The sequence below is a fragment of the Culex quinquefasciatus genome, chromosome 2, assembly GCF_015732765.1.
Source record: "Culex quinquefasciatus strain JHB chromosome 2, VPISU_Cqui_1.0_pri_paternal, whole genome shotgun sequence".
In the NCBI taxonomy this organism is placed as follows: Eukaryota; Metazoa; Arthropoda; class Insecta; order Diptera; family Culicidae; genus Culex; species Culex quinquefasciatus.
In genome coordinates, this window is record NC_051862.1 from 121033519 (window position 1) to 121045782 (window position 12264).

Here is a 12264-nt window from a genome sequence, read left to right on the forward strand (position 1 = left end):
AAACCTCTTTTTACGCGATGCGTTACGTTTTTCTAATTTGTCGATAAATATTTGTATATCTCTGAAACGACGCAACATTTTTGCAATCTTTCGAAAGCAATTTGTAGGTTTTGGTTTGTCTTTCCCCTTGAATTGTTTCGAATAAACGTGTATGACACGTTACGTACTTATTTACATTTTAACCCAAAAAATAACTGTGAATCAATTACGGTATTTCGCCCGTAACGCCAGCTGTCATTTCGCTCGCCAGGTCGGCCATGTTGAAAGACAGAAAAATCATTCGTGAAAAAAGGTCCGTCGTCCGTTCGTTCGATCCGCTCCAGACAAGGCAAAGGGTAAAATAATTCTTGGTCGGTCCGAGTGCGTTTAGCCGTGACTTTATACGTTCGGTGCGCGTTTGCGAGTGCTGGCAGGAGGGCCGGAAGTGGGCCACAGCGCCGACGGGAATCGACGGTAGTTAGCTGTGCGAAATTTTCCTGCTTTTCAAGGGTTCCTTGAATGGCTGCTGCTGCTGCAGTAGAGTCGTGTTGGAGGTGTCTCTCTCTCTCGACGTAGTAGGCCCCGTTGTTGGGTGTGCGTTCGACTGTCTGTGTGACGAGTGTGTGTATGTGCGTGCGTACGTGTGATCGTGTGTGTGTGCAATGCAATAAGCAGCGAAAAGTCCGTTCGTTTTTCGTTCACAGAAAGACTTCCGCGAGAAAGTTTCTTTTTTGTTCCCCCGTGCTGGGAGTGATGTTCTTCTTAGTCCCCGTCGCGATGTGTGAAGATTTCTGACGACGTCGGCGGTGACGGCCCCTCGAAACGGGGTCCCCAGCAGCGAAAATTGACGCAGGCACAGTGGAAAAATGTCCGTGCGAGTGTAATTGTTGGTAGGAAAATCCGGAACGAACCCAGGGTCCGATCCAAGAAGAAAGGAACCACATCATTGTGTAACCGTGCCGTGAAAATTCCATGAAGACGTGCTGAAATCTGTGCTCCAAGCGGAACCACCCAGAAATCCCGTGAAAATACACACCCAAAAATCTGCTCCAAAGTGTGATCCCCAAATCCATCGGGAAAAGAAAGAGACCCGTCCCGTCAAATGTCAAACGGTTCCGTCGTCTCCTCCACTTACTTCCAGAGAGTGGTGCCAGTGTAGAACCAGTCTCCCCTCGCCCGAGAGTGGTTGGGAACGAGACGGGAAAAGTGGCGAAGAAGACAGTTTCTTTCATGCCTTCAGGCTTGCCACAAATACAGATTTTTCAGCACAGGCCCGAAACACAAACGATTTTTTTTTTACTGTTAAAATAAATTTGAGCAGTTTTTGTTAAATTGGCCAAAAAGATAAACATTATTAGCATCTTTTGGCATGTTCAGTTTTTGGTAAGAATATTATTCTTTAAAGTTATACTCGATTGAGTGTTTGGTATGTGCCAAAAAAATCTGTATTTGTGGCAAGCCTGCATGCCTTTGCTTCCTTGCTTGCTTGCACTACTACACACAGTGAATGGGGGCAATGTTGCCAGCGAGTAGCTAGGCAGGGCCACGACGTCGACGACGGGCTCCCCGTTTTGACCGCACGTCCCGTGGAAAGAAAGGGGGGATTTTTTTTTTTTCATATTTTGTCAAAGTTAGACAGCATTGAATCACAAATATTTAGAAACCTGCAAAATACGATTGGCGACTTTCCCGAAGTTTTAAAAGATGTAAATTACTTTTGATTTCGTCTTCGTCATGGCACAATCTGAATTGCTATGCTATGAAATTAAAAAAATAAAACCGTTCCCAAGAAATCTAAATCATAAAAGGCTGTAACTTAGGCAGTATTAAAAAATTAAAAAATGTAACAAAATGAGTGGTAAAACATCTAAATTGGTCTCGGACGAGGTTTATCGAGTTGGATAAATACGACGAGTGCTGAAAAAATCATGTTTTGCAACAAGTTGCTGACAACATTTTTGACAATCCTGAAAATCGCTTTTTCAATGAAATTTTCTGTCAATCATCCATGTGTTAAGTAAATTCATCGATCAAAACAAAAAATATTGAAAAATTTAACTTTCGATACAAGTGTAGTGATACAAAGTGAACTTTTCAGCACTAATATTAAAAGGTTTTAATTTTCCTTTAGATTGAACCAATTGGGATGCTTCACCTCGCATTTTTCAAGTTCTTTTGATGCAATTTGAAATTTAAATGTATTTAAGTTACAGCATTTTAAGATTCTTGACGTTTTGTGCCATGCAACTTTGTGCGCCGATTTGCGGCCCACTTCCCGTTGACCTAGAGAGCTCATATTTGCACTAGATGCTATTTTTATATGCACCTACAAACAACCCTTAAAAATTTCAGGCAGATTGGTGAGGTCCATGCCACGCCACACGAGGACGTGGAGTTGAGCGAGATTGAGGGGAAGCCTCGTTTATTTTTGACCCATCTAGAGATCGTTACCGATCATATCGCCCAATCTTCAACTCGAATTTTGCCTGAGAGCATGTGACCGAATCGAAACTAGCATTCGAAGCTCTTCTCTGTGTACAACTACAGAGTCCTTTAACGCTCCGACTCAGTCGCCAACAGATCGTCCGAGAGATCGGATGGGATGGGTTTTGGGGAGGTTTGGAACTTGAAAAGATCAATTCCCGTAGCAGCCGAACTCCCCTCTCGACCACCACCTGTCACTTTTTCCTCGCCAGATGGGTTTCAAACCATCGACAAAGCGAAACCCGTACCATTTTTTTTAGAACGGAACAAATTGAAACCACAATATCCGGTTAATAACTTGAGACAGGGTTGCCAGATCTTTAATATTTTTAACTTATCCAAAGATACGTCGAAAGAATGATAAGTGAGATCCGGCTTCAAAAACGTATATAAATATCACGTAAGTGGTCAAGCCTGAGACTGGCTTGCCAGATCTTCAAAAGTCTAGTTTTGTTTGAAAGGTATTACAATTCGACGGTAACATTTCAAAAGACATCATGTACATTTTGACACTTTCTGGGTTATTGCATATTCTGAAAGTACTCCTAATAAGCTACCTCTCCACCAAAAATGAGCAAAAGTTACTTCAGTAAAGTCTGTTGAATCATGATTTTAAATAAGGTAACATAAACAAAATCTCTGCCATCAGCAGTCTTTGTTTATATAGCCCTGTCAACCTGTCAAACAAAAGACTACATGAACCTCGTGACGGAAAAAAAGCAACATGAACAAAGCGCCATGTACATTCAGCGAAGAAAACCGAATCATAACAAAGCGTCCCCCTCAATGCCTGCAGGGTGATATAAACGTTGGTGATTTCAAAAGAAGTTATGTTTGTTTTTCTCAAATAAAATTACGGAAATAATGTTTTATTGAATTTGGATGACCAAGTATCAATAAAAGCAACGTTTTTCATCATTTGTTATCATTAGAACATCTTATTTTGCTTTTATATAAAAATGGTAATTGAAAATGGATGCTCAACATTCAAATGTGTTTTTCTCAAAACGCATGGTTTGTACATGATGCTTTTTGAAATGTTGGCATCGAAACAGTTGTAGTAAATGATTTTTGTATTTTTTTTTTAGGAGAGACATACCATCTTGCATTTTTCGTGAGTCTTTTTGTAACATTTTAGGCTGTTTCCTCAAAAAATTTGAGCGAGAAAAATCGTGACATCACCATCAAATTTAACTTTTAAACTTAAAAACTGAAAAATCTCATAGAAGTGGCGTGTATTTTTGTTTCAGTGTATTTTTTTTCAGAAAGCCCGTCCAATTTTCTACAAGTTTGTCTTCGACCACTTTTTGATACGTTCCAACGGCTTCGAGGTACAATAATTTTTAAATTGCAAAGTACAAAAATATTTAAATACCTTACGCCCTTCTCAAATGTTATTTTCGAGTACTATTGGCTCCATATACGCAAAAATGGCTTATATTGGCCTAGGATAACATGTCTACAAAGTTTCATTGAAATTGGAGAGGGTCGGGTATAAAAGTACCAGAAAAATTCCTGATTTGAGCTGGAATTGCTCAAATGTCACTCGATTATCTCGACATATGCTGAACCGATTTTGTTCTTTTTGGTCTCATTCGATCCGTCTTGGGGTCTCAAAAGTCGCTATCAAAAATTATGTAGTTCAGTTAGGTACTTCAAAAGTTATGCTAAAAAAACGATAATGACTAAAGTTTAGAAGTTTGTGAAAAGGGTGTTTTTTCAGAAAGGTATTTGAAAGACCTTTCCAACGCAACCAAAACAATCAATATCAGACAACCCTATCAAAAGTTATAAGCAAAAAAAAAAAACGAAACTATTGGCACTACGCCCCCCGGGGCATGGCCTTCCTCTAACGTGGGATTTCTGCTCCAGCGCCTCTGACGAGACAGGAGAAACCGGGACCGACGTTTTACTTCACCATCCGATAGAAGCTCAGTGGATAAGGCGGGAATCGAACCCGCGTCTCATAGCATCATCGGGATCGGCAGCCGAAGCCGCTACCCCTGCGCCACGAGACCCACCAAGCAATTAAGTGTTATTTATAAACTCTTAGGAAGCCGGATCTCCGATATTTTGATGAAAACGTTGTCCAGATATATTATGCGACCTATCTTTGGATAGGTAATCAAAAGACCTTTCCAACGAGCACGAATTGAATTGAAGATTTGACTACCCTATCTTAAGTTGTAAGCACATAACTGCCGTTCTACGCATAATTGTCCCATGTTCAAAAATGTGCAACTGAGAAAAACGCGATTGAAATTTTTCGACCGATTTCTGTGTTTCTACGCATAATTGTCCCGTGGGTTCCTATTCGTCCTATGTGTCCCTAATTGCCCCATTTAGCAGTTTATCACCCTTATTTGTGATCCTCTTGCTATACAATAAGTAAACAAGGCATAATGCTTAGTAAAACTAATGATTCCGTGTAAGAAATTACTTGGTGGGACAATTATGCGTAAAAGTTCAACGATGGGACAAACAGACTTGGTGTTGTTTTTGATGAGTTTCCGAACAAAGTACCAGATTTTATGTGTTTTTCTTAAAGTACACATCAAACTAAACTTAAAAATGTCATAAAGTCAAAATCGTCCAAAACTGACATGGGACAATTATGCGTAGAACGGCAGATAAGTGCCCTGAAATATGAAGATCTCACTACTCAATCTGATGGTATGAATAATGAGTCAAGTTTATAGAACACTGAAAGGTCCGCTCTTTAGTGTCTATTTTGTTATGTTTGTTGCCAGCGATTTTCTGCACTTTTGGTGCAATAAAATACATACCCGGCAACAATGCCATGCGATTCGAAGAAGAAGATCTACAAAAACAAAACGCGCAGTATGGCATTTGCCGAAAGTGCGGCGCGTTTTTCGAGGCTGATTTGCCGCGTGTCTTTTTCGGGAATACGCGCAATATCCTTTGTACTATCTTCTCTGGAGTTTTTTTTTTTTGAAAAGGTCCTATAAACCAAATTTTAAATTTTTGCTTTTTGGGTGTTTTTAGAACCGCCTTGAGTCAGGGGTATTCAAAAACACCCAAAAAGCAAAAAAATGAAAATTTGGTTTATAGGACCTTTTCAATAAAAATTCTAGTTCTGAACTTTAGCGAAAACCTTTTTTTTAGCATAACTTTTGAAGTACTTTTCTAAATTTCATAATATTAACTTACGAGTGATTTTATAGCCTCAGTAGGGTGAGAAAGGCAAAATTCTGGGGAAATTTCGTTGTGTCTTCGTCTTGGCTTAAAACTTTTGTAGAATTTAGAAAAAAAAAACAACTTTTCGAGTTGATCATAAGGAGATACAGTACAAAATATCGCATTTAATGTATTATCAATCAATTTATTTATTTATTTATCTATTTTTTTTTTTTTTTTTGATAAACCAAGCAGTTTATCGTCAATTCCAAATTCATAATGTGTAGTGTAGCAAGCAAGCAAATTTATTCATTGTTCGTGTGTGTGTGTGTTTTTCTCTCCCTTTAATCGTGCAGAAGTAATTAAAAAATAGTGTCCAGTTTTAAGTGGCGTGCAGGCACTTGCTAGAAGAATCGCAGAGAATACTTTCCGCGAGTTGTCGTTCGACACTTTAGTTTCGTTCCGGGATTCTCTTTCTGTCCTGTCACGTTCAATGGTGGACATGTCATGAGAATTAATAGAATCGAAGATAGAATGGATGAAAATAGTGCGCTGAACCATCAGAATGGTGGTGGTGGTGGCCAGTTGGGCGGAATCGGCGCCGGCAGTGGTGTCCAGGGTGGCCTCGGCGGTATGAACAACAACTCCGGTGGTGGTATGAACAACAAACCCGGTGGGTTGGGCGGAGGCGGCACCGGTGGCAGCAGCGGGGGCACCATCGTCGGCCAGGATGACCAGAACAACAAGACGTCGCCGACCCAGTACTCGATTCCGGGCATTCTGCACTTTATCCAGCACGAGTGGGCCAGATTCGAGCTGGAGCGCTCGCAGTGGGACGTCGACCGTGCCGAACTGCAGGTTGGTAAACTTTTCGCGTCATTCTTTTAGTGTGCAAAACTAAGCCAATTATAAAACTAGAAACTATCCTCGTACGCTGAGATCAGCTCAGCTGTTGTTGGCTCGTAGCATAGTGTGATTACACGCACTTGCTGCACCAGCAGAGGCCACAGCAGCATCGTAAATAGCTATTCTAGAATCGTAAAAACCCGACTGGCGGACAACGGTACACCCGGATAGAGAGAGAGAGAGATGAGAAAAGAGGTAGAGAGCACAAGCCAAAACCGGGACCCGGCCAAACAAGTTAGATTTGACAAGTCATTGACTCGAAAATTATCCCAGGCATCGTTCGGTTGGTTTGGCTGTGTGCGTGGGACAACTTTGCTGACTGTGTTAAAGTGTGCTCAGTTGGTCCCACCCGTTGTGACCTTGAACTATAGTAGTGTAGTTTGATAGTGAAAGAGGTACCTTGTTCGTACCTCTGAACGAGTTGTTTGCGCTTTGTGCTTGTTTGGACGTGGTGTGCATTTCAGTTTAATTGGCGCGATTGCTGACCGAGAGCGAATTGTAAAGGTTTGATTCGACTTTTGTACAACAAATCAATATTAATAAACTTGAAAAAGTGCTGATATCAAAGAGAACAAACATGCCTTATCACCCCAATAAATATTCACTCTTTAAAATCCTGCTTTGCTAATAACCCTTAAACACATTATGTCATTAATCGCAACGCTTGCTTAGAATGTATCCAAAACCGTATACCTTCCCAAAAACCGTCCAACTCCAAGCGAAACATATTTGTGGATACCGCAGAGATTTTCCCTTATCCCCTTAAAAATAGTGGAGCATCAACACTTCCCGTCTTCCAATCACTTTTCTTGGGGGTTATGTGATTAATTTGTTTTACAATATCAAAGCTTATTCTATCCAGTACATTTTTCTGTTGTGTTCAATCCCAATAACAATTATCATGTTATTTCTGCTCGGTTTATCGATGTCTCTTGACAGAGTTTTCCATATTTCCAGGTTTTTATTTATTTCTAATTTTATATGGTCTGAATGGACATTTTGCCATCAAAACAAACAAATTCAGATTTTATTTTGTCCAATAAAAAACTGGTAATTACATTGGATGAGTTGATAACTAAAGAAGGTAAACAATAACAAGCGTCAATAAAGAATTCATGCACAATCAAATGCAAATCGATAAACTCATACCATTGAGACCAACCCAAAGCCAACCCCAATCCCTGAATTATCAGTCAGCCAGTCAGTCAGTCAGTTAGTGCCTCCTGAAGGTAACAGTACTTCCCAGTACGGTTTGAAGTTCACCCTCGACAAACGACACTCCACTGCCGATGCCAGCTCGCTCACTGGTGTGCCACACAGATGATGTGTTGTTGGTCGTGGCGTGGGCGGTTGGTTACGGAAACAGGTCTGCAAAATCGATTGACTAGCCTCATAACCGTCAACAACAACAACAGCAGCTACAACGCTGAGCTTGCTACATAACGAGAGTGCTGCTGCTGGTTGGGCTGTTGGGTATTAAGGGGGAGGGAAGCTGTCTTTGGTTTTTGGGCATTTTGATACTCCGCCTTACTGATACGTTGGCGTAGTATAGGTGCCCTTACCCTACCATGAACGTCCAGTAATAGTTTCTACAGCTGACCAGCGAAGGCCTAAGCTTTCTTTTTACTATGTCTAGCTTTAGCTCTATGGAGAGAGTCGTGTAACATCATGGCCTAGAAAGGAGGGGAGGCCCACCAGACAGACAGACTTGGCCACGAGCCGGTAGTGCTGCGAAAAAGCAAGGTAATTACATTTAGGACCCATTTTTAATCGATAGATGGGCCGATATCGCAGGGCTGTGGAAGACCGACGTAACAATGCAAGTGTTTATTGCGTTCTCCACCTCCACCTCTCTTTCTCTGTAGTCCTAGCCTAGCTAGAGCTTCTCGGACCGAACGCAAGATCCACCGTGCGCGTACTACGCGAATTGGCCACAGCTGAAACCTGCCCGAGCGCGTGTGGACCAAATTGGCCCGGCAAGGTCGGCCAAGGCTGATGATGCAAAAGTCGATTTTTTCCCCTCCTTCTTTCTTTCTCAAATGCCTTTGTGGTGTAGCGGGCTTCCCTGATGATTTGATTGAATCACGGGCCGTGTGGTTTTGTTCGATAATATGGGCGTGGATAATTTGATGATGTGAAAGTAAAAGCGGACGGAGCGGGGCTAATGTGTGCCACTTGGGTCGAATTCAACCCGATTTTCGTGTAGTGATTATTTTCTCTTGCTTTGTGTGTTGATGTAATGAAGGTAATACTTATACCTAATTCTTGGCGATACGCACGAAACGAAAGAACGGTCGTTCGCATATTATCACGTTTTCACTTTTGCTGATTCACGTAAATAATGAAGTGGTGACCTTGCAGAAGAGATAAGATAGTGGTCCGCGGTATGCTACCTTTGTCGGTGGTATGATCTTTTGCGCTCAACAGCATGGCCTTGTCGGTCTCTATTGCAAGATTCCTACTCGAAACTAGGTGTCCGAAGGCTTGAAATGGTTAGGCAATCAAAACCACTTTTTACATTTAGGCTCGCTCCCATCCCGAGATTCGAACTGACAATCTTTCGATTGTTAGTCCAACTGCCGATCAGCGACTCTACCGAAGCAGACAAATGTCGTTTTAGACGAGTTTTGAGGACGCTGTATCTTCTTGCAGGGGCAAGCTAGCACCATACTCTCTTTAGGAAAGTTGTAAAGCACCTTTTAGAGCATCCGAATATGAATCCGGTTTTAGTACAGCGTGAAACGTGGATTTTATAAATATCAAAATCCAAAAAAATGAGTTTTCCCATACAAATTCCCATAGAAAATTGAATCGCTTTGCGCTAAGTGAGGACTTAACCGATCGTTCCCAAACTTTGGGGAGTTGTTTAGGACCCCAAAAGGAACTGAAAAAGTGCTGTGCTGGAAAATCGATTTTAATATTACACCCTTTTATCGCACCCGCCATTTCGACGTTCCGAGAAAAACGCGTTTTAATGTTTGACCTTGAATAAACAAAAACTTGAGCACGCAATGTAAACAATAACAAACACGTGTTGTTTGGCTGACCATTGTCCCGACGTTTGATTGAAGTTGGTTACCGTAGTCCCGAGTTATGATTAAAATTGTTTTCGATAGTCGGGCATGTACGTGTGTCAAACGCGTTCTGACCTTAAATCCCTTTGGCCAGTTGTCGCACTTACATCAATTTTTTATGGATTATCTCAGGATTGAAATCGAATTGTGGGGATCTGTGAAGGTCAAAAGGTGAGGCATTGTAAGCTGCACAAAATGGCGTTCTTAACTCAATTTGGCCCAAAATACACGTGCGTGAAGTTAACACGAGGGCGCCGACTTGAAAAATCTGGCATTCAAAAATGTATCTGGCAAACTGGCAGCCCAGTCACCTAAACCCGGACTGACATAAGGTGTATCAGCATAGTCCTAGTTGAGTACAAACCAAGGGTCCTGATTGCTCAAAATCAACCACTCCATTCGCGAGCACAAATAGCAGGCGACGCGATACTACCCTGATGAATTCCTACTGTTTGTCAAATTGAAACCATTCGCTCCCGAACACTCTCTTTTCTACTCTCCTTCTCTCTCTGATCGGCTCAGTCTCCGAACGGCTCAGGCAGGCCGAACGTCGCCGATCACTCTGAACTGAAAAAAAAAATTCTATGATGCGCTGCGTTATACTCATTGATTTGGGTTGCCTAAAATCAATGTTATCAATTAAATTGTGCATTTATTTTGAATTCATAACATTATAGACATCATTCAAAGAAACTTCCACCAAGAAAAATTCAAATTGATGGCAAACTGAGGGCGGGAAAACAAAAAGACTGCCGCGCTGGCATTTTGTGAGAATGGCTCTTCGCTGAGCATGGTAGTGTGTGAGTCTCGTCAAACGACGGAGTAGGCAAATATTTTCACGATGTAGGGTATATGACCCTATTTTGGACCTAGTACCTATTTTGGACCTATTTTTATTAATCGGGTAGTTCAGGCTTTTAAAGTACGAATTCACTGAATCCAACCAACAGAAATTGTAAGCAGGATCGTTTTGTAGCTTACCTCTTCCAAAAATGTTAACATTTTTGGTTATTTCCGCTTTTTCAGCCACTTTTTCCAATGCTATCCGTATTTCCTAACATTTTCCTAGCACATCAATTAGGTCCAAATATTCCGGCTTCGTTGCTTATCGGATTTGGCTCGCGACACCTTGATGATTTTTTCTGTTTTGCACTGACACCAAGCAATTTCGTCCGGTTTCCGAGCAATGTAACTGTTGTCTATTTAATTCTTTTATGTTTTTCGTCACTAAACCATTGAAATAACTATTCTATTATCGAAAAAAACTCAATTCAAAATATTTTTTCAAATCAGCCGCGTTGGATGAGTTTTTGGAGCTACTTTGCCGTCGGTTCAAGGCTATCACCAACACATGTATAACAAGGTGTTGCCAGTTTTGTTTATCAATTTATTTCGATATTTCATTAACATTAATTGAAATTTTTTAATTTAATATTTTGAATTGCATTCCTTTACTGTAATTATTTGTTTGTTTATTGTTCACCGTCTTCGACCAGAGTCGCACAGACTGAATATCTTAAAAACTAAAATAAAATTAAACAGTCAAATAACATAAAAAAAATCACATCGCATCAAAGAGCTAGAATTTTTCGTTTGAAACGTTCTCTGGTCATGCTAGGCTCGTACTCGTCAGATACGGAGTTGAAAATTCGGCAGCAGCGGTCAATTGGTCGGTTGTATCCATATAGAGTACGATGGAAGGGAATCCTCAGAAGGGGCTGGTTCCTCAGCGTCCGCGTTGGTCTATGCACCGTGATTTCTTCTCGGAGTTGCGGGCAGTCGATGCGACCGGTCAGAACATCGAAGACGAACATCCGTTGAAGAAAGGTTCGCCGCTTTTCTAGTGACACCATTTCCAGCAAGGTGCATCTGTCGCTGTAGCTCGACCGCCAAACGCCGTTCCTCCAAGGCAGACGGCGAAGGGCATAAAGAGTGAAACGGCGCTGAACTTTCTCCAAGCGATCACGTTGATTAGCGTGGTGCGGCGCCCACACCTGCACAGCGTACTCCAAGATGCTTCGAATCATGGTGATGTAGAGCGTTTTAAGGGCATTGATGTTCTCGAACTCAGCAGTGTTGCGACGCAGAAATCCAAGCAACGCGAACGCCTTAGCTGTTGTGGAAGAGACATGCTCCGAGAAGCTCAGCTTGCGGTCGATCAGCAGACCGAGATCCCTGATTGAGCAGACGCGGTCCATTTCGTGGCGGTCGAAGGTGTAATCGTACCGAATTGGAGCGGGTGATCTGGTGAAGCTGATGCTTTTACATTTGCTGGGGTTCACCTTCATTCCGTTGAGATTACACCACTCCTGAATCGCGTCGATGTCCTGTTGAAGAGCGACGCAATCAATGGTGGACGCCACGGTACGGAAGATCTTCAAGTCATCAGCATACAGCAGTTTTGAGACTGCAACCTTTGGCAGATGTCGTTGATGAAGAGAATGAAGATCAGCGGTCCCAGATGGCTTCCTTGGGGGACTCCAGATGGAATCGGGAAATTCCTCGATTGGACGCCACCGAGACGGACGTAGCCAAACCGCCCCGAAAGGTACGAACGGATCCATGCTGTCAGCCACCTTGGGAACCCCAGCCGGTCTAACTTAGCGATAATAAGCGTGTGGGGTACCTTGTCGAACGCTTTGGCGAAGTCGAAGTAGATCGCGTCAGTTTGCTTGAACTTTTC

At 42.0% G+C, this 12264-nt stretch overlaps 1 protein-coding gene across 7 annotated transcripts in view; it reads left to right on the forward strand.

Moving 5' to 3' along the window:
• Window positions 1–244: 244 nt before the first annotated feature.
• Window positions 245–12264, forward strand: part of LOC6034105 (striatin-3) — an 83728-nt gene continuing 71708 nt past the window's right edge. The window contains exons 1-2 of one of the 7 annotated variants that reach the window (XM_038257333.1): window positions 245–335; window positions 5958–6459. In XM_038257333.1, coding sequence (XP_038113261.1) covers window positions 6109–6459 — 351 coding nt within the window. In that variant the 5' untranslated portion in view covers window positions 245–335; window positions 5958–6108. Of the gene's footprint in view, window positions 464–851; window positions 870–5957; window positions 6460–12264 lie in introns of those variants that run through there. The other 6 variants (XM_038257339.1, XM_038257334.1, XM_038257332.1 and 3 more) reach the window with 6 other exon arrangements.